Source organism: Lonchura striata, chromosome 4, assembly GCF_046129695.1.
Source record: "Lonchura striata isolate bLonStr1 chromosome 4, bLonStr1.mat, whole genome shotgun sequence".
NCBI classification, from domain to species: domain Eukaryota; kingdom Metazoa; phylum Chordata; class Aves; order Passeriformes; family Estrildidae; genus Lonchura; species Lonchura striata.
In genome coordinates, this window is record NC_134606.1 from 22,712,750 (window position 1) to 22,740,181 (window position 27,432).

Genomic DNA, 27,432 nt, shown 5'->3' on the forward strand with positions numbered 1-27,432 from the left:
GTTCCTTACATCTGGAATTCCTGAAACAATTACTGCAGCACAGTGGCTGCAGAAAGTTAGGACTGGGAGATTAGTTTTAGTTCTGAACAGAAACCAGGTTCTTGTCATTCCTTCTGACTGGTGTAAGAATAACAGAGCAATTGATTTTTTTTGCTTGAGGAATTTCATAAAGAGGCTATTTATTTCAAATATGGAATTTTCTTCAGAGATCATTTGAAAATTGCTTTTTTCCTCCACCCTTGTAGAAACAAATGTCAGCACAGTGCTAAAGCCTAGGACACACATTTTGCACCAGAAGAAAGGTGTCAGAATTTGCACCAAGGTCTTCAGGGACACACAGGGTTTATTAGGCTAACACATATGATTATAGATCACTTCTGGTAGCAGAAGTAAAACTGATTCTCTTTTCATGCCACCTAGCTCTCACAAAACACATTATGCAGGTTTTCATCTTATTCACTTGGACAGAAGTATAATTTATTTTATTTTGTTCAGATATCCACACTATTAATTCTAAATATATGATGCAAACCAGAATAATCAGGGTTGTAAGATGTTTACTTACCTTCTACAGTTGATCCACGTGAGAATGCTCTTGTTCAGGAATTACAGGCAGTATCTCTGTGGCCTGTGCAGGAAGTGGAACCTGCTGTTTGCTGGTTTTCACTATTGAAAGTTAAAATATTTTTTTTCCATATTATTAACAGCAAATATATCTGCAGAGTGTTGGACTTGCATATGCAAGTTTGAAAATAATTGAGACCTATCTGAACACAAGAGATGGACAAACATTACTGAAAATACTAACCATGTTTGGTACTTAACTTCCTCTTAATACTAGTAGGACTACAATGCGATGATTCTAAGTCTAACTGGGAAGCAGTTAGAAGGTAGGCAAATAAATTTGTGTGAAATAAATTTGTGACTAAATTGTAGTGAAAATCCAAGAGCATGCAAATTTGAGGTTATGTAAGAGTACCCAAAAATAAAAACCCCTATATTTGGCCAGTTAAGCAGAAACAATGAAGAGTGTGAAATTCCTGACTCATTTTCATATAAGGGCAGCACAGATTGCCACAGGCACACATGATGTAGCCTTAGCTCATTTGTCATACACACAGGGAGAGCTACTGGGTATCACCCAGTTATCAACAAAGGGGACAGCATACATCTCAGAAGCAGGAAGGGGTGAGGTGATGCCTTTAGCACACAGATCCTGATAGAGTATCTCAGTGGAATACAGATAAGGAAATGCAGAGATAGCATAGTCAGGCAAAAGCACAGAGTTGTTTATCCAATGCATTTTTCAAAGAACTACTGTAGAGCACAAATAGTATTTTAATTCCAGGCCCATCCTGTCCCTGACTATCCATTACTTCTGCAAACCTACAAATGGGTTTTTGAGCTGACAAGAAGAGGATAAACTGTGCCACTTATATCTAGCTATCTTCATCCTCTACTGACTACATCATTTGGGCTTCTCTCTTTACAAATGCAATTAAAATGTAGAGTTTGGATCTCGGCACTTAAGCAGCTGCATATGAAAAGCAAAGTCAAAATAAGACTGGAGCAGTTTTTAAAAAAATAACAATGGATCTTTTTTGACCCTCAGGATGAATTTGGAGAGAATGGGAATATAGGCTGATATCCCCTTCAGTCCCTGTGTGTAACAGTGTTCTGCATGCATGCAGAGTGAGCAGAGAAAAGGTCCTTCGTGCATCAGTGCCCTATGGAAAGCATACAGGGGCTATAAAAAGCTCCCTAAAGTTACCTGCATTCTATAGATTTTATCCTTCTTTTTATCTGAAAAAAATTTTAAAAGTTCCGAAGTGGTAATAAGACTTCACAATTTTCTTGGTTATGTTGCATTTCAGAAATATTTAAGTCTATGTTAAATATTAAATACTATGAGAAGCTTTGCTTTTGCCAGCATTATTCATGTAAGTTGCAGAGAGAAAGATAATCATTCAGCTATGTCAGGAACTGAGAGGGACCATGTTTCAGTTAGCCATGATTGAACAAATTTCTCTTTCTTGTCTTTGCATCTATTTGCTTCTGTAGAGGATGCATTGTGCCTGTTCTCTTGGCTAAAAAAGAAAATGTATTGCAAAATACAAGGAGGAGAAAGTCTGAACTCGCTGGGATGTCAGCCCTGACACTGCTGAGCCAGAATTTGCTTCTATTTCCAACATGTCAACTAACCTGAAGCTGTAGCAGCACATCAGAGATATGACAGAATTTCCCCTATTTCTTCTAATCTTGTGGGAAAGGAACTATTATTTTAATAGTATAGCACAGAAAACAGCACAGTAATTCAAATGAGAACAAATTTGTTTTGTTGTTTCTTCTGTGCAAATTACAGCTGTCAAGCCCACTTGGGCTATCCATCAAATACTATGGATGCCACAAACCCTAAACAGTCCAGGAAACAACTGCAGGCCAGGAAGCCTGAGGTTTTATTCTCTGAATCCTGGTTGTCACTGTGACCCTGCAATGCTCTTCTTTCAGGATGAGTTATAAAATTACCATCCATCAGAATTAACTTTGCATTACTGTGAGCCAGACAATTGAGTCAAGGAATCCTGTATTTGTATCCTAAAATGTAATGAACCAAACTGTGACTCCATGAGCCAATGGAGTATCACTAAAAATGAATATACTGTTTGAGCAATGTAGAGCAAGGTATTATGCTGGAACTAAGGCTGCCCACACAGACTGTACAGCAATGACATGATGGTTTTAACAATATCTGCTTTGTCCAGTTCTAGCAAAGGAATGAGCGCAAGCTTTTTTCCTAACATATCTTATGCCACATTCAAATTAGAATAAAAATAAAAAAGGAATGTTTTTATTCTAGGAAAAGAAAGTCTAAATGGGAATTTATAGTGATAAGATTCTAGTAATATAAATTCCCACTTAAGTATAATACATCTAATTATATTAATGAATCTTCCAAACCCTACTAGGCAGATTCAGCTTAGGTATTAAATGCTCTGATTTATGCAGTCTCATTCCTCTGCAAATTCTTCTTGCTTTTTCTTTTTCTTTTTTTTTTCTTTTTAAATAATGTAGCATACAGTTCACACACACTGACTTATTCCAAACAAGTAATTTTGCACCATGGGCCAGGATTGCCTTTTTTTAGGATACAGCTATATGAGAATAACTACACTTACTCAGTTACTAGTAATGGAAGTGGTACCAAAGTGGTTTAAGGAAAATGGGCTAAGGAAGAGGAATAACAGCAGGGTAAGTAAACTTTCTTCCCTTTATCTGCATCTGAGATTGATTTAAGCAGTAAACTGCAAATGACAATTCAGCAGTTTCTATCTGAGCTCTTTTAAAACTCTGTGGGGAATACATTCTAGCCCTTCTAATTGCCATTATTAATTTATTAAGCTGTTCTAAAACCTCTTCTACTGCCTCTTCAATTTAAGAAAGCTCTTCAAAGAAATTCCTGCAATAAAATTCTCATGTGTGGGAATCTCACAAAGATTCTCTGTAGTAAATGCAAAGCAAAGTGGCTTCAATGGATTCTTTTCCATGTGTTATAACTATCAAATTCTATTTGATGAAAATGCTGTGTCTGGAAATACAGATCAGCCACTTAATTACTTACTTCTTGCAGTAGAAAAAAGTACCCTCTCTTCTTTCCCTTGTCTTGTGGATGCATTTATGGGAAACTATATTTTGTCCATATTAATACCATTTAATACCATTCAAGGGACAGTTATTGTACATAAATGCAATGGCAGACCAGTTCTGAAGTCTAGAAAATGGGCTTTGTACAACCCACGGTCTAGTGCATTCTTTTATAGCTTTACAGTCCAGACAACATTTAGCCAACATTTATGACCAGAATGCTATTAAACTCCCCTCTCCTCACTATACGTGTTTAATCCTTTGCAGTATTGTGAATTTGGAAGGTTGTAAATTTAATCCTTCCCTAGAGAACATTCTATACATTTTCCCCCCTTTCCTCTGGTCACTGGACTCACTGGCAATGATTCATGGATATAAAGCCACTAACACTTTCGCAAAACTAACATCCATGCTGTAAATTACATTTTTTGTAGGATCACAGTGGCATTAAGCCTATAATTTACTAAGCTTCCTAAGAATTCACTCCCATTCTCTAAGTATAGGCTTCCCTCTTTTTTTTCCCTTGGAAGTTCTTAACTTCAAATAACCTTTCAGGAGTACCTATACGTCTTTTCATCTATATGATATACTGTCATAGTCTCTCAAGTACTCATTACTGTGTTTCCAGGGTGACTGTATTGTCTTCAGTGGATCTCAATGGCTTTTTTCAAGATTGCAAGCTATGCTCTAATTATAGGGAAAATATTGTCAAGGGCTGTCAACAAAGTCATCTGTAGCTATTTATAATCCATTATCATGGCAGCAAATCCTAATCTTAGCAACTGTGGAAAGAATAAATTATTCATAAGGATTTGATTGTATTTTAAATTATATTGGTATAAACTATAAAATTGATTGGATTGACTGAAATTATGGTGTGTGAAACCAAGGAACTTTATATTAAAATAAACCCCATTATAGCAGTTAATGCAACTAAGCATCTTTCTGGGTTACATGGATTGATTGTAGTGGGAGGCACTTAAAAGTGAGAATGACAGACCAATAAGGGATTCCCATTCTCTTCAGTTAAATCTAGTAAAAGCAGATATGTATTTCCATAAGACTCTAATATCAAAAATGCCTTGGATATACAACATTAAAAATGCCATTCTGAACATGTGATTAAACAAGCATGATATTAGTGAAGCTATTCAAGACAATAGATGTCAGAAAAGTAATTCCTTCCCTGCAGAATGAAAATAATGAGCTCATAAATATATCTCAGATAGCCAGTGCTTTAAGAGCAAGAAGCATAAATTGTACTTACAGGGGAGTTCAGACAGATAAGAAGCTATTCATTCTTTACTAGGTAAAATTGAAATGCTATGAAATACTGAGTTGTACACATAAATTATTGAGTCTCCTCTTACTCCCGAAGAACTAACAAGACAAAAAGCAAAGTGCTTAAGCCTTAAGTCATATTTAAAACCATTTTTTCTTTTGCTGGCTTTGTATTTCTTCTTGTTTTGAAGGGAGGTTAGTTTGCTATTCAGAGCTATTATTCTATATGTTCATGCTAATCTTTTTAAAGATACAGGTCCCTTCACAAAACCAGAATCCATGAAATTTATTAAAAACATTTTACTCTCTAAGCAATGTCAGTAACACTCACAGCAACACCTGATAATTGGCACTCACACAGTTATTTGTTGCCAAATCCAGTTTTCTAGAATCCAAACTTTGAGTTTAGCCATGCCATTTAATTTATCTGTGGTAAGCATACTACACTCTCGGAAGACCACAATTTTTTACATATCTGAAACTCAAAAATCACATTTTATGGGAATTGGACCCTAGAAATTGACTATGAAGTGCCAGCAAAAACCATTTATTGAGTCCTGCTGCAGCCATTCATGCCACGCTTTGGTAGCAAATTTTATCAAGAGTCACAAACACACAGAGCATATATACACATATAAACATCTCTGTATACTTTTCATACACACACAAAGCACTCAGGTGACGAACCTCAAAATTGGCACACAATATGACCAAAAATTAAAAAGTTCAAAGTCATTAATGCAACACACTGGGAAGACTGGGAGAAGCATTCCCACATTATATATATATCTTCTTACAGATTTGTTGTCAGATTTATTTCTTTAAAACAAAAAAGTGTTTCCTTAACATAAGCCAGATCAAATTTGTGTAGGACCAAGGAAACTCTGAAACAAACCCGAATCATCTCTTGACAGGAAAGTCTTAAAAGATCTTTCTTGACCTCCTCATGCCTCAAGATTTGTTAAATTTTGTTTTACTTTTATATACTTACCAGGAAAAGGATGAATTTTAGTAGCAGATACAGTTCTTCTTGCATGTCTGGAGCTCTTCCTTCTTAGAACAGTAGAAACTGATGCTGCTACTCTTTGTTTATAATCTGCTTTAAACAAAATGTCTTATTTTAGCATCAGCCGTGATTAGAAGGAAAGCTTGTAAACCCCTTATTATTAAACTGTTGAAAACCTTGAAAAGTATTCAAAAAATCAGGAAGATGTTGGAATAAGGTGATGAGGAAAAACCAAAGGCCAGATGGTTTGTATTTCACTGAATGAAATTTTCTAGAAATTCCATTCAGGTTTGTCCCTTTCAAATTATTCCTTGGCTTTTTCTAGACTGTGTACCTTGAACAAATTTTGGAAGGATATCAAGAAAAGTACATATTTCAGTACAGGTTTGGACTCTCACTGGTGACAGTGAAGTAGCAAGGATGGAGTGTACTGGCATCCTAGGAAGCTGACAGATTCCTGGCTAGTGTGGTGTTCATCTTGGAAAGCACAGTCTGAGAGCAAGCTCCACACCCCTGACAAAGCTAGAGCTGGACTGGGCACCTCTGGCTCAGCACTCAGTTGTTCCTCAGCACTCAGTTCATAAACTCTCAGTCCTTCCATCCTTCTGCCACTCTCTAAATGCTGTGCTCTCAATGGCTTATTGCAGATGGTTGTGCAGCTGCTGTGATTAGCCCTGTTCACCAGTGACTGCAGTCCAGGGCTCAGCCAGCTTCTGGTGACAGGCTCGCTCCAATTCTGGGTAACAGAATTTATTTTTATCTTTTTCCTTTGAGAACACTAAGAAATTCATTAATTAAAATTATTTAGGTCATGAATTTTTTTTTATGACTAGCCAGTGGAGAGCTAAAACACTAAAGCACCAAGCATACAGTGTAACAGTTAATGTCAAAGAAAGCTCTGGAAGTGTTTGTGAAACAAGAGTGGAAAGGAAAAGGAAAAACAATTAATTTCCAATTTAGGGCCTTTGTCATGGATCAGTTGTAACCTCCACCAAGTTTATTTGGATATTTTATTTCATGCACTCATGAAAATAGCATAATGATTCAGAGAGCCTCAGAGTCTACCTAGCAGAATTTCTTGAAAGGTCTCAAGAGGAAATGAGTAATTCTACATTTCTTAACAGTTTTCTATGGTGCTCAGAAATGAAAAGAAGAATACTAACTGAATTATGGTTAGAAAAATTCATAACAGCTGTTTTAGTAACATAGCTAATAGTTCTGCTCTATTCTTTGAGCACCACTGAAAAGAAATATTAGTGTATAGACTTGCAATCAAAGGTGGCATCTTAATATATACACATAAACCTTAAGGGATTTTTAAGCACTTGTCTTTTTATCAGTCACATAATGATGTTGGTTATAATGTTCCATATTATAAATTTAACTTATAAACCCACTTTTCCTCAGTTAGCAGAAAATGTATCCTTGAAGCTAGTAAGTAATTAAAAGCCTCAAAAGGGCATTTCTTCCTCCCTGTTTGTCTCCACGATGACTCTGACAACCTGAAGTTAATAAAAAAGTGATGTTTAAGAATAAAGGTACTAAATCATTAATCATCACTACTTACAGTTCTACATTAAAAATAGACTGTTATGACTCAAAGCATAGAAAATCAGAGACGTGACATTTATAAGTAGCTTTCAAATTACAAATAAAAGTCCTTTAAATTAGAGCACCTACTAGCCCATTTATAAAGTCCTAATTTACACTTCCTGGGGTTTTATATACATAAAATATATCTCAGAAATTTTTTTAGCAATAAGTAAAATATAATGTATTTTAAGCAACATAATCTTGCAAGGAGCTCCTTTCATTGGGGTGGGGAGGGTGCAAACTTGACACCTCAAGTAATTATTTGGCTTATTAATTAAAAATATATTCATGAAATATTTACATTATGCAAAAAATCACAGAAACATTTTGTGTGTGGGCACTCTTCTTCCTTCTGCTCCAGTATGATTAAAGCTAGATTTCTATTGCTCCGTCATTACAAAACTACCTGTGCATACAGTAAGGATGATCAGGGGAATAGATATGGCTTATTATTTGGTTTACTACCCCTGTGACCAGGGTCTCTTTTCAGCACCTCTGAACTACAGGGGCCTGCCTGGCAATAGCAACTAAATGCATTCTGCCTGCTCAGGGCTGACACAAAGCAGAGCGTCTCTGGAAACTGCTGTGGACAGCACCTGAGAGTTATTCCCTCACATAACAGCTTAAGTAATATTCTTTTCACAGTGATGAAAGGTATGTAATGTGCTCCTGGTACCACCTACCTCTGGCTTGGGAAGAGAGACAAGGACCAACATCTGACAAGCAGTCAATTTGCAGCACTGTTTTTGTGCAGAGGATTTTATCTTGATTGCTCAAAGGTCTCAAGCTCAGGGTACTCCTACAATTTTATTCTTGTTTTATTCATTGTATATTGCTAGAGAAAAATTCTGTAAATCTGATTTCAGCCTGTATCCAAAGAGAAGAGCCTGTCATGGCTGAAGGAATATTCTAGAAACAATTGTTTCAATCTCTGAACTAATGGCAAGTTTTCTCATAGCAAAGTTCTAATCACTTGGAATAGTCAATAGTGATGGTTCAGAAATCACAGCAATGTTTTCTTTGCTGAAGCAATAGCAAAGAGATGTTATCTGGGCTTAATTCAGCTCTTGGCTTAAGAAGGTGGCACCTTGGTTGCCCTGCATGGGATTCCACCACCCATGAATTTGAATAGCCAGTTTTTAGGACAGACAGATGAGTGTATATCTCCTCATATCTATCCTGTAACTTTTCCTGACTATCACTTAAATAAATCATCTTCAAGAAGGAAAGGGTATTTCAATTCACTTACACTGGTCATTGGAATTTCTGCTTAAACCTTCCACAAAGTTTAACAGTAATTGTTTCATCTACTGAAATCAGTGTGAAACCAGATGTTCATATCACTAAGCCACCAATCATCTATCAAAAACCCCACATTTAATTTGCCATCAACAAACTTGGATTTGCATACACAATTTTTGCATCCACCAAAGAGACAAGAGGTGATACTATCAATCATCTGAGTACTTCAGTCAGTCTCTAAGAAGATTTTACCATTTGACAATCAAAATATCAGTGTCTGAGACACAGTAATAATCAACAGTTTGTTATTATAAATTAATATGTTTTTACTTGCATAGAAATTTAAATTAATGCAGATTAACTATTTGTTACTTACAGCTCTGTTTATTTTCTTGGACTATTTTGTAGATGACAAATGAAACAGTAAATACAAAAACTACTGCAATCATAGTGAGCCAAGTAATCTTCGTTATACACATTGGATCTGTCCATAAAATATACAAGAGAGAAAATTAAACAGCAAATTACTGGCAGCAGAGAAAAGCAGTACATTCCATCTTGGTAGGTTTTTGAATTGTGCCTATCCCCACAGATAAAAACAAAAAACAAAACAAAACAAAACAAAAAAGATTATGCCTTTTTCTTTCAGCCTTCTCTTGTTTTTAATGTTAGATTCCCTGTCTAAAATTTAGCTTATTTTTTGCCTGTATTTTTATATCTATATCTGTATCTATATCTATATATCTCCCCATGGCTGAAATAGATACAGATGACTGAGTGAATGAAAACTTTTCAATTCAGCCAATAAAAATGCTTCAAAGATAAACATTTATATTTAAGGTAGAACAAGGGTAATAAATGTCCCCTCTGTCTGCATAGAGCATGGAAGGAAGTGGTCCACTGTCCAACATTGGCTTGTACTGGCATTCTTAACCTCCTGGTCCAGCTTCATATTTGAGAGAAGGCAAGATTCTACGCATAGAAATTTTCTTATAAAAAAGTGAGGAAATGTCACCAACAGGAGCACTCTGGGGAATTCCTTTAAAGTTGGTTTGAGGGAGAATCACATGGGACTGCATACAGGAGGTAGGATGCTCTTTTGGACAACAGCTGCTGCAGAAAAGCATTCACATTCCACAGCAATTTAGTTCAATAACTTGTAAAAGTCAGGACTGTATACAACAAAGAAATTACTTGAAGAACTTTCCCCTCTGGTTATTTGAATGGCCTTTCAAACTTCTTTGGCAGCTTCACATTAATGCATACCTTAGCACTGTCAAATAACTGTTTTTAAAAACAGCTATGTTGCTATAAATCATAAAAAACCAAATTACAGGCTGTGGCCAAATTACTGTTTCCCTTTCCCTGACTTAGAACAGTATAATTAGACTTCAACTTCCCTTGTATCTTCTCCATCAAGAACTTGTGAGGCAAATGCCAATGACCCCACTGCTCATTCCTCCTAATTTAGAACTAAAAATATATTTTATTCAGTAATCTAGGCTCCTTTTAAACAGGGCACTTTACCCCATCTTGTAGTGGCTTGTAATGACTTGATTATCAGCCTTGCTTAGTAAATCCCTGAGCACCTTTTTTAGCTGTTTTGAAGTAAAGAAAAATAAGATATATTGTTAATTTTCATTGCTAATATGAGATTACTGCTACCCAGGTAAATCAGTATTAACAAAGGGTGGTTCGCTCATAGTATTGACACAAGGTAGCAGGGCAAGTTACAAATTATGCTCCTCTCGTGGCTAGACACACTTATTAAAAAATTCCCAACAAACAAAAAACCAAAACAATCCTAAACTGTCCTTTCTTCTCCAGGATTTTCCCTGGATTTATTTAACATATATTAATCCAACTCTAAAAAAACATATTTTTTCCAGGAAATGTACAGCATAAAATACATTTTCCATCCAAGTGAATGCAATAATTCAGCAACTTCTAAATGACAAGTGCTGCAGATAGACAGAATGGAAGTCCAGACTATGGTCAGGAAATCAGACAAAAAACTCTTGCAGCACAAAGAGAAATATGAAAAACTGAAGGTGTCCTCTGTGAAAACTAAGCTTAGTTGAGCTGAAGATTTATCTTTTAAGCATATTGTAGTGAGGCTTTATAGTAGGCTACTGCAGTACAATATTAGAATGGTCAAATCTATCTCCTGGCTCTTTTATCACCATAGTTAAGAGCCATTTTTAAATTTACCTCCAAGACAAAAGGGTTATGCCATTATCAGGAAAGGGAAAATTATATTTCTAGGTTTTGTCACATGCATGTGTGAGTCTGTTACTGCTAAGCAAGAAACAATGTACAGGTCTTTACTGTATTTCTTCTAGAAAAAAAAAAAAGGCACAACTAAATTACTTTTAATCACTATAAAAATCATCAGTTGTCTACTATGGATTGTTTTTTAATAAAAGGTGTTCAAAAATGTATTCTGTTCTTGTGAAATATATAAATATTTTCAAATGGTTGCTGGAAGCAGACAACTACCTACTTGAGATTTTTTGCAAGATTATATTGTTTCTAGTTTGATTTCCATTCTGAATCTCCCTTGTAACTTACATTCCATATAAGACTTCAGTTGCAGGGAAATATTCATACAGCCATTTGGGTCTTCCATCATTGCCAAGAGACAAGAATGATTTAGTTGTTCGTTGGCTGAACTTTGTCCTCCAACTATTGAATTGTTGATGTGGATTTCCATCAGGTAGTTCGTATTATGCTCCACTTCTTTATTGGAATCCGTAGTGAAATCAAAATATTTATAAAAATAAGTAACATTTTCTGTTTTCACTTCAAGTGAGCCTTTTGCTTTTGGAAATAAAAATTAAAACAAAACTGTTATACAAGTAGTAGATAAAGAGACAACTCTCAAAAAGTACAGTGAATTCTCTGTCTCATTTGCAACAACATAAAGGTTTCTACATCACTGACTATGAAAAAGATGGATAAATGTATAATGTGTATAGTTGCTCTGAACAGTTCTGAAGAGCATTGATTATCAATATATTTTCCCTGCAAAGTATAACTCTTTTTTGCTTTACTATCACCTTTTTTTGTTGATTTTTTTTTTCCTTGTTGTCAGTTGTCAAAGGCAACAGGCAAAAATCAGGATATAAGAAGGATAGAACCCAGGCAGAAGCTTATGATGACAGAGATTTGAAATGCACACACTGTCTATCTGCTATCAGTTGCAGGCAGTCCTTGCTTTGCTTCAAACCACACAAGATGTGAGGCTTGTGCTACATTTACAAGAAACAGAAACATTGTCAAAAGTGTTAATTGTACAGGTATAACTGAAAACATAGGTCGTCCATATATAAGCTTTTATTTTTCATACTTGTTAAGACAGTTGTTGTGTAATACGGAAAATATATGGTTGGAAAATAACTGAATTTCTTATAGTCAGGACTTGGCCTATTGCCCCTGTTGCTGACAATGTTAGAAAGAGTTATCCTCTTCCCCAAAGATTTCCAGATATTTACAAGTGTATATGGCACAGAAGGAATGGCCTGCTACTGCTCTGAAAAGATATGGGTGTTGCTACCTCTCCTCTGTACTGCTGTGCCATTCCTTAGGCAGTGCTGCTTTCTATAAAACATGTAATGCTATTTCTGATACTACACAGTTGAGGATAATATAGACTACAAACACAAAAATGCTTTTTTTTCTTGCATAGTTGCCATCGGAATAGTTACCTAATGAATTAGTTCTTCAGGTACTTGCTCACAACCTACCTTCATAACACCAGCAATCTACATGTAGAGTTCCATAATGACATTTAAAAGCAAATTCAGCTTGAAAAATTGTCAGAAAGTACTTAGAACTCCTTAGAAATAAATTAAGTACTTTAGAAAGTACTTGTTACCACGTTTCACTGACAACCAGGAATGAATGCCATTAAGAATCTAGCACAAAATCAGCATTTTCTAGCCATTCAAATAAAAGCTAAAAACTACCATTATTCATAGACTTGCAAAGACCATAGAGAACCAGGAGCATATACTTTTCTTCTAAGTACCAAATAAAAACTTGGTTTTTATTTTGTAATGAGCTGCTTCAAAATTAAGTATTAATCTTACCCTACTTACTTTTTTTAGCTATTGACCCTGATCCTTGATGATCAACATTCACATCCCTCTTGGATTCACAGTCTGTCTGTTTAGGGTGGGACTGTTGTTCCCTCCAGGACGACTGGCAAATACATGCAATGTTTTGGAAATTGGAATTATTTATAATGACCTTCAGCAAAATAGTCTGGGTTTCTCTTCTTCGTTGCACTGATCTTTTGTAAGAATTGTTAAAAGTACAAAGTGGAAAAGTGGTGTTACTTGATGAACAGGTATCCATGCAGGACACCATTACAGTGTTAGCTGTAAAAGAAAGAGTGATACATTAGTCAGACAATCATATAGGACACATGGACAAGTATGTGACTAGAAGCATCATGCAGTAGATATTACAACTATTTTATGATGAAATGCACTTTTTTTTTCTTTTTTCTTGAGGGTTATGATGGGAAGTTAAATGTATCATATGTAAGAGAAAGGAAGCACAGAGTCTTCCCACAACCTAGATGCTGGATTTTATTTGCTGAATTGTATTAAAACTCTTGTTATAGGAATTGGAATTTCTGATGGTATCTAGTCACATTACTGCTTCAAAGCTGCTCCAATTTGACTGCTCTTCAAAAGAAGAGAAAGCACATTTATGCTTCTTCAAAAGAAGAGAAAACTTGTTTGGAGAGGGAGCTCAACCCTGGAACAGTGCAGTTGCAACACTCCAATGTATTTATGTTATAAAGTAGCTATAATCAGAATGAAAGCTTTCTTTCCAAATGACATTGAAACCACAGAGTGAAAATACACAGAAATGCTGCTGAATGCTCCAGCCACACCCTTCACATTCTCTTATATTCAGTCAACAAACGTGGATTTTAATTATGACCTTTGGGTTTGGTATTCATAGTCAAATTTCAGTGTCAAAATACCATAGCTAGAGTACATTAATGCAATTCTGGCAAGCAGCAAAACCACATAGTTGTAATTTGTCTTCCACATTACAGTAGAGCTTTATAATGGAAATTTTTACTTGTGTTAACTTTGAACCATTTTTTCAGTAACTTCGAAGTACTTTTTCAGATACAAAAACTCAAGAATAAAAACATTTGTGTGACCCCAACATGAAATACATATTTATGAATACCCACTTTCTGGAGCTGATGCAGCAATAACTTATATAGGTTTTATAGCTATGTTTCCAATTCTGGTAGTACCCTTGCATCTCTATAAAGGGAAAATTTTTTATCTAACTCCCATTATGAGCAACTGGAGCAATGTGATCATAAATCTTTATGTATGGGCAGCAAAATATAGCCTTTAGTTGCTTCAGTGCTCAGCTGCACTCTGATGGCTTCACCTGGCCACCTGCACTCACAGAACAGCAGGTTGACCTCAGGAATTATTCAGTAAAAGATTCCAGAAAGGATACAGAAATAAAATCCAAACTCCAATGTCAAAGTCAATTATCTTCCCTTTACTAACACTACATGAGAGAGTCAAAAACTCCTTGTAAAACATAGTAAATTGAAATGTAAAACACACAGGTAAGAAAAAGTTCATTTTGATATAAAAAGGAATATCAGAAAATATCAGCTTGATCATTCCCTGAGGCAAGACACAGAATTTTTCTTGAAATGCTTACAATCTGACCCACACAACAGGTCATGCAGCAGGCTTCTGAGATCAAATTCTTCCACCTGAAAGAGGCATTTCGTGTAGAACTTGTCTGTGGAGATGAGCCAGGAGTGAATGCTTACTCTGCTCTCATGGCAAGCCATGGCTTCTGAGCAACCAGCCTAAAAGCACTGCTACAGCTTTCAAGGGCACTTAATCATAATTCCCTAACACATCATTTTCACCAAGAAATCTTTACATGGACTTAGGAATCTGCTGACGGAACTGTGACAGACATCTATGTTCAGCACTGCAAAGTCCGTTTTGAACTCCACAAATGACTAAACGGATTCCAGAGCTGCCTGTGACCCACGCTGCAGGTGTGTAAAAGACCTGTTATCTGAGCGGAAAAGGTGTGAATGTTTTGAGTTAGGGAGGGCGCTTACCATCCTCTTGAAAGGTCTCTACTGAGACTGCCGATCAAATGACAATCTAGCATAAACACGTATTTTTTCCCAGGTCACAGGACTGTGGCCTTTCTAAGGAGGGATATAGATTGTTGAACACTTGAAGAAGGGCTGCAACAACACCACACTTTCCCAGTGGTTTACATGGCAGACAGAAAGCCATCCCATACTCATTGCTCCTTACTGCAGGACTGGGAAGCACCCTCCTAAATGTAAACATCACTCTAGAAATTTGGAAAGGGTTTTGTGACATCTGAGCACAGGCAGCCTGAATACTAAAAAAGGATTGCTGAGATGAAACTGTGCAAAGTAACTCTAGGAAACTGTTTTATATCCAAAGATCTGCAACCATATGCTTAATGTTAAGAAGTTCTGTAATTATTAAATTCTTCTATAAAGCCTCTATTTACAGGGTGGTTTTAAATATTAAATCCAAATCTATTTAAATGAAATTATTCACAGGGAAGACCAAGATTTTTTACAGAACTTGCTTTCCATTAAGAAAATCACAAATATTTCACTTTGCATGGGTTTGACTCTTTTTCATTTGATCTGCAGTATTCTGTTTTGAGTGAGAGCAGCAGTGTGTACAGTTGCATTTTTTATCACTTCCTTATGGAAGCTGGAGTCTCCACGTGATACTGTAGAGATACAAGACCGACAGTACAAGCTGGAGGATACACAGTTTGATCAAAGGAGATACATCCCAGCAAGTAGCAGGACCCAAGGGATAGGACTGGGATTGAAAGCATCAGACCCCAAAAGCATAACTTCCTATCCTAAATCAGTGTAATTTAAAGGTTAAATGACTTGTAACCAAACAAGTGTGTTGCTTTACAAACAGAAAGGAAACATTTCACTTCTGGTAATGCTGAACTGTATTCTTTTGAAAAAAAATTGAACCGTTCTTTGGTTTTTTGCAAATTGATTTCACCCTAAATTTTTGTTTAATGATAGATTTAAATTTTTATTCCCTCTCCAGAATGAAAGTAAATGCTAGAACTTCCCCTGAGATAAGACATCCAGGAATTAGGAGCTTTCTGCCATTCATTTAGGAACTCGCAGAGGAAGAGCCAGTGATTATATTTCACATCTCAAAGATTTCCAACAACTCTGTCTGCTGAAGTCTCATGGTGTAACCAGCAATTTGAAACATTTACAAAAAAATTCTGTACATTTTAGGTTGGAAATGTGCAGCAAAATTTGAAATAAAACTGGTTTTCAACAGAAGGTTTTTGATGAACCAGAGGCCAAAAATCTTTAGAGATTTTGAATAAATTGTCCAACATATTTACTTTCTAATGTAATTCAGACATCATTACAGTCTGTTATATAGTAATTTAGTTTTTAAAACATCCAAAATGCAGCAATAATTCTCATTTTCCAAATATAAATCTGTGCTGCCCAAGTATAATTCTGTTCTGCACATATACATCACAATCTTATTTTAGACAAGCCGTGATTAAGACAGAATTGCAGTGATCATGCTATTGCAGCCTAAAGCATGGCCAGTAAGAGCAATCTAGAAAAACTATCATGGAAAAATATAATTATTCTTTGATGTTTGAAACTAAGGTTAACGTTTCCTTCTGGTAATAGTCCTGTAATTGTTTGTTTGGATAATCTGTGCTACCAAACCCTTTGTTTACTTCTGCATGGAGGTAAAACATTTATTATTCCAACATCTCAAACTGAATTATGAAAGTTACGATATTCAAAACTTATGACAGCTTACCAAGTTTGTTAATTTATAAACTATAAAGATCTATACATTATATTCTAATTACTGATATGTTCTTTCTTTATGGTTAATAAAAAAATGCAAGTAAACTAATCTGGATATTTTGATACTAAATTATTTCAGAAAATTATATGCTTCATAAAGAAATTATGTTATGATGCCTGAGAATACACTCTTTGTCAAAGGGATGCTTTTTATTATAATACTTATTTATTCAAAAGCTTTCTTAGGAATGGATGTGCAAAACTATTTTAATTTACTCATGGAGTTTTTAAAAAGCACTGAACAGGTAACTTGCACACATGCATAGTTTGCTTGTATCCTAAATTCAGTATCAGCCTCCAGGATCACTAAGAAGTATTTGGCATTTATGCTACAAGATTTGATTTACTCAGTTACATCCATTCTTTTCTACTTTTTCTCAGGTTACCATTGCATATCTCTTTCACAGACAGCATCTCATTGCCAGATAGTAATTGTACAAAGTTTGACAGTGTTTAAGAATAAAAACTTCTAAAAAGTTGTTTTTGAATACATGAGGAGCACCTGCTAAAAAAGAACATTAGCATTTTCATTACTTTCTTCATTATGAAGGCCATAAAAATACATGCATTGAAATAGTTAACAAAAATTCTGCAGTATATGTAAATGAATGACAAACCCATTTCAAATTACCACATATAATTTACTCTGTTGGTAAAAAATCTAAGAAAAATAGTCTATATCCTTTGCAAATTCCACATGTATGCAGCATCCTAACCATTGCTTTTAGGAAAGCATGTGCCAACTTTTCAGTTGCAGACTTCAGAATAAATAAAAGGTGATTTTAAAAGCTGATCACTCACCTTCATGGATTTTGAAAAATTCAGGTAAACACAAAATAAACAGGGTAATTATTCCTAGTCCTAATCTGAAGACTACTGGTTTACTCAAAAGCAAGCACATGTCAGCGACACACTCCCATCTAGCATAGTGATGGCAACTTCCTTCCTGGTTTAGCTTTTAACTTAGTGCAGACATTATGCAAAATAACATCTATTCATTTCCTTTTCTTATAATGACTTTCCTTTTTACTTCTCACTGCATTAACTTGCAGAAAGCCACATTCTGTTCTTATATGGGCATAGATGAGGATGATTCATTCAAATATGCTCAAGATAAAATTCATGTACCACAATGACAATAAGAAAAAAAAAAAGCAACTATTTTAGATGTTTGTGGATGTTTTGCTTTAATAACCCCTTAATAACCACTTTCATATACCTGCTAAACAGTAAATCAGTTATCTTTCTGAAGGAATTTTGTTCTCATTTGGACAAGATTTTTAAAAAATGAGTCAGACACGCATTACAAAAATGATTCAGGACCACATGAGTCAGTTATGGGGATTTTATTGTTTTATTTATATACATCTGCATGTGGCTAGGTGGAAGATAATATGTAATATTATGTCTATGTATATAATATATACAATCTAAAGTTTTTGATCTGGCAATCAGTGATGTATTAAGTACAATGAACTGAGGATGAGTTGTGCATATTATCATTGATGCTGTATTCTCAAAAGATGACAGATGTGTTGCCAATCTGTCAGGTGTCTTCAGTTTACATTTTACTATTATTTACGCCACAAGAAGACTGGATAGAGCCATTGCTATTTCAATACATCATAGTCACAATTTTTTGGCTAAACTTTCCAGTTAAAAGTGAAGTATTTAATTCTGACAACCACCATGATATTCTATAAATTTTTCTTATACATGAGACTGCAAAGAACATTTCTGAAATGTTATGAATAAAACTGCTCTGAATAATGCATAAGTAAAAACAAAGAACTTGACTCAAATATAGTATATAGGACTATACAGAATAAAGGATTTCATTAATTCAGAAAGATGTCTTCTGAAGTATTTTTCCCACAAGCCATTAAGTACTGGGTACTATCCAAATGAAGTAATACTGTTGAAATTAAAATAAGAAATGCCCTACAAACTCAAAATGCTCTTTTTGTCATCTAGTTATCTCAGAAGATGAGTAAGGCAAGTGGAAGCAAATACAGTATTCATTCTATAGAAAGACTTCTAATGAAGCTGTAGTGAATATAAATTTAATATGATATTTTAAATTGAGCATTTTCATGCAATGAAAGCAATGAAATCAAAGCAAAATTAACTCCGATTTTTTGACAGAATGATGTAATAGAAGCAATAAGATACAAAAAATCATAGGTATGAGTTGCAAGGAAAAAAATACACTATTTATATGGCATCCATTTAGATAAATAGTAGAATTTAGCTCTACTTTGTTTTTGCTAAGTTGCATTGTCCCTTAAGTGTCTTCCATATCAATATCTTACATTTTCCTGTTTTCAGTGTTGTGTGGTGTTCACCCATCCTTTCTTCCCAGAAGAAATGGAGAAAATACTGGAAAACAGCAGGAGGACTTTTCAAGTACTATGCGTATCTGTCTCTTTCTGGTACAGATTATCATCACTGATGGTAGTGTCCAAGGTCAGAATAGATTTTGCCCTATAGGATTGCACCCAAGCTCAGGCTGATACAGTATTAACCCATGGAATACACTGAGCATCAGATTCTACAGAAGGTGCCTTCCAAGAACTCTGCAGCAAGCCAGTGGGATGTATCTATTTTAGGGCTACCGTGATGGCAGATTTTAGCATTGTTTCTGAGTTCAGAGTGCCCATGTATGATCTGTCTGCACATCCCTCAGGGACACCATAAACTTTAGACACTGCTACCTTTGGCCAGTTCTCTCTCTCTCTCTCTCTCTGTGTGTGTGTGTGTGTGTGTGTGTGTGTGTGTGTGTGTGTGTGTGTGTGTGAACTGCCTGAATCTAGTATGTGTGTTTGTTTGTGTGGCCTGGCCACACATGGACCTGGAAAACATGAGCTTTCTTTCTTGGGGACAATCTTCCCTCCACCTAGCTAGTAATTTTTACACAGCTGGAACAACTAGCATCTTTGAAACCCCCATCCTTCTGTCAAGTTTAGTTGAAAGTGGCTCAGTCATTTGACGCCAGCCGGGATGAGAACTGCCAGAACAAGCGCACAGCCATGCAGTATCTCTGTGCAGCACGAGGCCCAGCAATGGCTGTGGATCTCATTACTGCATCAAACCTGCAGCGCCATGCCTCGCAATGCCTCCTCCACCCTTAAATCAGTTTGGGCAGTTGGAGGTGCATCTGGCTGTCACACAGTCTATTCATTTGGAAAATTATTCAACCTCTGGATGGCAGCGGTCACTGGCATTGCGTGAGGAGGGCAGGAAAGGCCGTGTGTGCTTGTACATGAGGCAGTTAGAACCGGCGGTCTCAGCACCGAGTACAGGCTCCTGAGAGGAAGCAAAAGGGCGCAGTGTGTATTACCACAGGTTTATTTCACTTAAATGGGAAGCGGGAAGCTACGGAAATGTTTGGCTTTGTGCTTTCGGAAGAAAGACAAAGGCCCCCAGGGACCGGACGAGGCGGACATCGCCTTCTCTGCCGCTTGCCCTGCCCCGCCGGCAGGGGGCGCGCGGCGCGGGCGGCGCCGCAGCGTGAGGGGAAGGGAAGGGAAGGGAAGGGAAGGGAAGGGAAGGGAAGGGAAGGGAAGGGAAGGGAAGGGAAGGGAAGGGAAGGGAAGGGAAGGGAAGGGAGGGGAAGGGAAGGGAGGGGAAGGGAAGGGAAGGGAAGGGAGCGGCCCCGGCCCGCCACCCGCGGCCACGCGCCGCTCCCGCCCCGGGGCAGGGGGCGGCGCCGGCGATGGGGCGCGTCCCGGCGGGGCCCCGCCTCTCCCGGGCCGCCGAGCGCAGGGAGGGGCCGGCGCGGGGCCGCGGGACGCGACAGCGGCGGGCGGGAGCGCCCAGTGCCCGCGGCTCCCGGCGGAGCGGGAGGAGAGGGCACGGGAGGGGACGGGAGAGGGTGCAGGGGCCTTCCTTGCGATTTTTTTCTTTCTCCGCCCCCTCCCAGCCGCGCCCCCTTCCCGGACCGTGAGAGGTGAGAAGGGCGGTGGGGGCTCGGCAGCGAGGGGAGGGGGCCGCGGCTGCCGGGAGAGGGAGGAGAAAGCGAGGAGGAGGAGGAGGAGGAGGAGGAGGAGGAGGAGGAGGGCGAGGGCCGGCGGCTGCGAGGGGTGGGGGCGGGCTCGCCGTCACCGCCGCCGGGCTCCCTGCTGCCGGCCGGCTGCGGAGAGGCGCTGCGGCCGCCGCCGGGGGGCCGGTGCCCGGTGCCCGGTGTCCGATGCCCGGTGCCCGGTGCCCGGTGTCCGGTGCCCGGTGCCCGGTGCCCGATGCCCGGTGTCCGATGCCCGGTTCCCGGTTCCCGGTGCCCGGTGCCCGATGCCCGGTGTCCGATGCCCGGTTCCCGGTGCCCGGTGCCCGGTTCCCGGTGCCCGGTGCCCGGTGTCCGGTGCCCGATGCCCGGTGTCCGGTGCCCGATGCCCGGTGCCCGATGCCCGGTGTCCGATGCCCGGTGCCCGGTGTCCGATGCCTGGTGCCCGGTGCCCGGTGCCTGGTGCCCGGTGCCCGGTGCCCGGTTCCCGGTGCCCGGTGTCCGGTGCCCGGGCTGAGCGGGGCCCGGCGGGAGCCGCGGCGCTCGGCGGGGCAGTGCCGGCGCTCGCCCGAGCGGGGCGGGGCGGGACGCGGCGCGGGGTCCGGTCCCGCCGAGAAGGGCAGCGGCCGTGTCCGGTTCGGTCCGAAGCCGTCAGCGGGGACCTGGTGGAAGTGCACTGACACAGCTCTCGGGGGCTTAACCCCATGTGCCTTAACCTTCACCGTCACAGCATGAAATAGTGGAAAACAAATTATTTTTTTTTTTTTTAATTTGAGTCTGGTCGAACAGATAACAGCAGTGACTGACTGCTGCCTCACTACATGGGGAGCGGCGTTATTACACGGGGAACAAAAAGAAGCATAAGTGTTGAACATCAAACAGCTGCTGATTATATACATTATTGTTTTATGTTTTTCCTTAAACCGTTTTTGTGGCTTAGGGCTTTGAGCGCGGACTGGCTGAGCTTCGTGAGCAGCCCATCTGAAGCCCAGCTGCCCCAGGCTCGTGGTCAACTTTTTAGGCAGTAATGTCAGAACAGTAAAAATGGAAGGCTTGGCTTGTTCCTTTCTTTTACTTAAAAGTTGATTGTGAAATTACATGAGTTAAACTCCATATACAGTCATATTTTGAAGAAAAAAAATTATTGCTCATGTCTTCTATGAGCATGAACAAGAACAAAAACTTGAACTCATGGTCATGTAGGTGTAGCTTTTCTATCTAGACAAGCTCTATGTACTGGATAGGTGGATCCTTTTTAAAAGTAGATTACATGAAGTATTTTCATGAGCAATTAATCAATTTTGCCAGAAATAATCTGATAATTTCTCATAAAGGCCTATTTGCCTGGGAATTTCCAGGATTTGTGGATTAGTATTTAAACAAACAAACAAAAACAAGCCCAAAAACCAAACCAAACAAACAAAAAAAAGCACCCTTTTCCTGAACTTCATAGATGCATTCCTGATAGGGCAGATTGTATTCGCCTTTCATGGGGTTCCCATTTTCTTCTTGCTGAACAATGCTAGAGAACATAAAGCGGGATAAAAACAAAATAATAATAATAAATAATAAACCTAATCTGAGTCAAATAGTGTTTTTTTCTGCCATGTGTCAACTTCATTGAACCATCCATTCTTCAGTCATTTCCTCTGCATGGGCAGGTCTACTACCAAAGACAGCATGTTTATACTGCTAATTTAAAATAGAAAAGAATTTTGAGTGAAGATAAAGAAAATCTTCTATTAGACCATTATGGTCACACAGTAATTGCAAGCTGTTGCTAACAATGACAGTTCATATTGGTGGACTTGTTCCAACTCTCTGGACTTCTGTATCACCCATGCTTTTAAAAAGATTAATGTTTGCATATGTTTATGTCTTGTGGTTTTGTTGATATAATTCAGTTTTTTATGTTATGGTGAAGATTACCTAATTAGATAGTAATATGACCCAATATTGGAAGTTGCTACAGCTCTTAAGAAATTATAGTATGATTTTACATTTCCCTTACAAAATTCTTACTGTTCCTCTTTCCATAGTAATTAAATTGTTTTTCCTTACACCAGTCTTACCAAGTAGAAAAGTGCAGAAGTTAGAAACTTGACTATCCACTGCTTGCTTTTTGTCATAAGGACAAAATCCTTCATTCATAGTTACCAGCAAGGCAATGGTGCCCATAGACACAAGTATTATTGGGCTGTGTGGCGTTAAGTCATATGGGAGAGATCAGCTTATGTGCTCCAGATGCAAGAATGAGGTGGTATTACCCTTCAGAGACCTGCAAGTTCTAGAAGCTAGTAAGAAAGATCAGACTATGAGGTTACATATTAGGTATCACATTATGCATGCAGGTATCATGTAAGGCTACTTTCTTCCACTTCAAAGTGCATATAGTAATTTGTTTGGTGCCAAGCGAAAAGGAGACACATATTATTTCAGCAGGCTAGATTTTTTGAGCAGAGTCTAACTTTGGTGAGAAAATTTTTAGTGACCTGCAAATAGATAAGGGTTGAGAACCACTGTAACAGTAAATGTGAATTTTTATAGAGCTGCTCCGTTTAGGGAAGCATGTGTAGTGGTGGTACTTGGCTTTATTCACCAATGCAGTCAGTGTTACTCTTGGCACTAGTGTTCAGCTTGAGTGCTTCATGTGGCAGATCAGTTCTTCACTGCTTTTCCCTTCAGGGTAGGGAATCACAAATAAGGCTGACAGCGGACTAAGGTTAATTAATTAATTTTTATTTTCCAAGAGGTATTGTCTTTCAAAAACAGTGTTTCTTGAGAGTTTACATATTCACATTTCAAATTAATTTCCCTTCTTTTTTGTGAGTCTTTGTTGATGGGTGTGTAACTTGAAGTTCTGGAAGGAACTAAGGTTACAGTTGTGCAGTGACACACTTTTAACATCTTCCTGTCAGTAAGTGCAAGAATCACAAAACAAAGTTCTATCTGAACAGAGTAGGGAATCTGCTTTTGATATTATTCCTTTTTTTCTCCCCTCCAGTGGTTGGTTCTTACTTGTATTTCTCTTTTTCTAGATTTTTTTTCTGCTACCTCAGTTTTTCTTGGAAAGAGGAAGACAAATGGAACTGCATGATTCTTTGAACAACTAGAGATGATTCTGGTGTTATAGGTAAGTATTGTAATTACTCAGTTCTAACAGTAAGTTATGCTACAAGGAATATTATTTTAGCCCACAAGGGTACATACTCTTCCTTACACCTGAAATTTCATCCTTTTTTTTTGTCTTATGTAGCACATCTTGCAAGGGCTTCTTACTGGCAAGTGTGCATAAGCAACAATGACTTCGTTTTTGTGGGCTTCACATGCTAGTGTTTGGACCATTTTTATGTGATTTCAACTCTTGTGCTCTTTATCAAAGCATGCTTTATAGAAGACTGTCAGCATTACTGTAAAGTTCAATTTTGGTATTTTCAAATGAGAAGCATCTTTTAATCATTATAGGAAAACCAAGAAAACCAGGAAAATTTATACAGAGTCTGATAGAGAAAATACTGCTTTTTGTAGAAATTAATATGAATAAAGGCCCACCAAATGCACAGTCAAATCTCATCACTCAGTAATACTGACTGGGTTTCACTTTATTTCATTTTTTTAGCAGCAAAGTAGTAAAACTGTTCCAAGTGGAAGCAAATTGTCAAAGGGAGTAGCTTTGACATTTGCACAAAGGAAATGGATAAAAGAATGTTGAAAGCATGAATACGTGCAAGAATCTAGCTTTATCTGAACTCTCTATAAAGTAAAAGGCTGCTGAAAAATAAGTGCTAAGGGTGACAGAAGCGATCCAATTAATTTAGAAATACTATGTTTTACTAAGGTGAAAAAAATCTGTTTTCCTGACTGTGAGATGTCTCTGCTTTGGCAATGTTGATAAATTCCTTCAGAATTTACTCATGTGATAAAAATACAGAAGAGAGATGGTCTTTCCCTGTTCATGTCATGATCAGTCACATTGTTTCCTTCAGTCAATCCATATCCTTGTTGGTGGTTTCCACCACAGATTATATTTTTATGTACTTTCTTGAGTTTAAAAAATCATAAGAACTGCTAAGGTTCCTCAGAAATTACTTTGTGGGCAGGCTCTGTATTTTCACTACTCTGCTGTAGTTCAAAATGTGGTAGCTCCACCTACCAAATTAGCCAGCCTCCTCAGGGTGTCAGAATTCGTGCAGACCTGACCTGCGCCTTTCTACAGTGGTCATGAAAATTGAAAGGGAAATGCCAAACAAATGCCAAAATGTACTACAAAGAGAAGGAACTGAAAAGGTTGATCACTATCGGATATGTCTTTATTCCCATCTTACTGCAAGGTAGAATGACTAATTATTGAGCAGGGCTGCTGATTTTTAATTATTTCTTGTGGACTTTGCTGGCATTTTTCCAGAGGACAAATTTTTGTAAAGTTGATTATTGATTTCAATCTGTTCAGAGGAGTAGTTTGCCAATTAATTACCTCTTCTGGCAGTTCTAAGTGCAACTGATGTTTAAAATCCTGATGTCTTCCATAACAACTGGACATGCTTCAAAAACAATTTTTTGAGCGGTAACTTGGATTCTTCCAAAACCATCCATCAGATTTTCAGAGTAAATGGGAGACTGTTCACAAAATTGTACAGAATGTTTTTGTAATTAATTTCTTTAAAAATGTGTGTGGATAGGCTTGTCTCACTGCCTTAGCTGATGCTTTTGTCTAATAGCAAATATACATTGTATTGAGTCTATTGATAAGAGCTTAATAAAGGATAATGATGATAAGATCTGTGTAGAAGAGATTTGAGTTGATTTGGGTGGAAGTAGTATCATTTATTACAAATAAAAAAATTCACACTATTCTGAGGCTTACTTAACCTCAGTCTCAGAAGAGAACTTGTCAAAATGAGGCTAAAATATAGCCTTAGAACAGATTAAATATTCACAGCACTTGGCTGTGTCATATGATACATATTCATGGTGTAAAGTAAGACAAGACTCAAGTCCATAGAGGTTTACTAACCTGAACTGTAAAGAATAAAAATAGCCATATGGCTGAATTAGCAAATTAGTTAAAAGTTTACAAGTATTGTGCATGCGGTGAGGAGATGTAGGAGAAGTTCATATGAAGATGATATTTTTATCAGTGGTTTTGATGGTTGGATTGTTTGCAAGAAAGTTCATACTTGTTAGCAGAGTAGATGTTTTATGTTGACTTTTACATGAATAAGCCATTAGCCTGACAGTTGCTGTGAAGCATCTTATGTTGGTTATTCTTTAGATCCATATGCATTTGTCTGGTAGATAAATAAAATATATATTCTAATGTTTTAAAAAGAAATACTTTTGAATATTAAATGAGTACTTAATCCTTGCCAAAGATGAAATCAAAGTTTAAATCTTGCTCTTTTACATGCAGTGTGAGAAATTATATTTTTGAATGTAAATGTAATCACAAGCTTTTGCATTCAATCTCTCATGAGAGCATTAAGGAGGTAGGGCATTTCCTAATGTTGTCATAACTTGATATGGCTTAGCAGGATCTTCACCAAGCACCTTAGCATTTTAAACTTGGAAGTATTTTTCAAGGAAATAAAAGTAATTAACTACTAGTATTAGTCTATGAATTTATAAACATATGGGCAGATCAAATGATAAGTAATAGAACTTCACTTTATACCTCCTCTCACTTCCTGATAGTTTTTGTAATTAATAAATGCAAACCTAAGTTGCATTTTTGCATAATAAATTGTCTGATGGTTCAACTCAAGAACAGTTGTACTTAAACCAGATTGATAGTTTCAGTGAATATTTGAACATTATCGTTTTTTGAAAACTTATAAGTTCAATGAATGAAAAATAATTTTTACAAATACTGAAAGCTAAGTAAATAATTTTTAGAACTTTAAACTAATGAAGAGGAGCAATGGACAAATGATTGCAGACCCTTTAAATCTGAGGAGATCTACATGCAATAGTACAAGACATAGTTTTGTATTTCTCTTAAGAAATGGCTAGAGTTGATATGAGAATGGAAAAAACACATGCTAAGCAAATAATTGTTTTTTACAAATTGTGCTTTCTCCTTCTGACAGTTTAGCAATCTGAATTCAAGATTTTTCCTTTTTTTAGTATATTACTTCAGTAATGGACCTCATACCCCTGAGAGTGCCACCAGTATCCTGTGTTCTTGCAGGCACTTTATTTATATTGCTGGTGTCTAGTTCTTGCTCTCTGAGCAGAACTGAAAACATTTGGGGGTTCCTTTAAAACCATGGGTAAAGCAACTAAGATGGGATCAGTATGCTGTTTAGGATAGCTGAACAGTTAACTCTGCAAGTACTTCAGTGTTTTCATATTTAAGGTCAGATTTCTGCCATTGCTGCCTCTATCCTTAAGCTTATTTCAGTTTTACACAACCATGAAAGGGTAGGAGCTCAGAGCTGTGTTTGAACAATCAGTCAGCTTTCGTGTTGATTTTTGTTTTACTTTGTTTATAAATCCTGGTCTTAGGTGATTTGTAGCAACCCCAGCTAAGGCAGTTGTGCATACTCAGAAGAAAAAGATAGGCAGCTTGTGAGTCTGGAAGTTCCCCAGGCAAGTTTGGTTTATGTCTTGTGGTTTAGTTAGTTCTTCCTAATAACATTTCTGTCTACTTGCCAGTTTCAGTCAAACTCTTGACAGAACGGAGCCCTTGTTGTGTTTAAATTTGTGAAAGGTTTTGAAAATATGGGTAGGTAG

General features: G+C 37.6%; 2 protein-coding genes across 3 annotated transcripts in view; one reads left to right on the forward strand and one right to left on the reverse strand.

Annotated features, from left to right (window-relative positions):
• Positions 1-568: 568 nt before the first annotated feature.
• On the reverse strand, positions 569-17,601 carry TMEM156 (transmembrane protein 156). Its single transcript, XM_031504626.1, has 6 exons — positions 17,502-17,601; positions 12,865-13,146; positions 11,336-11,584; positions 9,141-9,248; positions 5,915-6,022; positions 569-666 (listed from the first exon to the last, which is right to left on the reverse strand). Exons 1-6 carry the CDS (start codon positions 17,599-17,601, stop codon positions 569-571), a joined length of 945 nt encoding a protein of 314 aa, XP_031360486.1.
• Positions 17,602-20,518: 2,917 nt separating this feature from the next.
• KLHL5 (kelch like family member 5) overlaps positions 20,519-27,432 on the forward strand; it is a 47,695-nt gene continuing 40,781 nt past the window's right edge. For both annotated transcript variants that reach the window (XM_021533175.3, XM_021533176.3), the window contains exons 1-2: positions 20,519-20,649; positions 23,739-23,833. The gene's annotated coding sequence lies outside the window, so the exon portion shown is untranslated. The remainder of the gene's footprint in view (positions 20,650-23,738; positions 23,834-27,432) is intronic.

What these genes read in the sequence shown, in the direction of transcription:
- TMEM156 (XM_031504626.1), bottom strand. Translation starts at nt 17,601, where the DNA reads ATGTGCTTGCTTTTGAGTAAACCAGTAGTCTTCAGATTAGGACTAGGA. An exon ending in ATTTTTCAAAATCCATGAAG is followed by an intron (nt 13,147 to 17,501) that starts GTGAGTGATCAG and finishes TTTCTTTTACAG; the next exon opens with CTAACACTGTAATGGTGTCC. An exon ending in CCAAGAAAATAAACAGAGCT is followed by an intron (nt 6,023 to 9,140) that starts GTAAGTAACAAA and finishes TTTTGTTTAAAG; the next exon opens with CAGATTATAAACAAAGAGTA.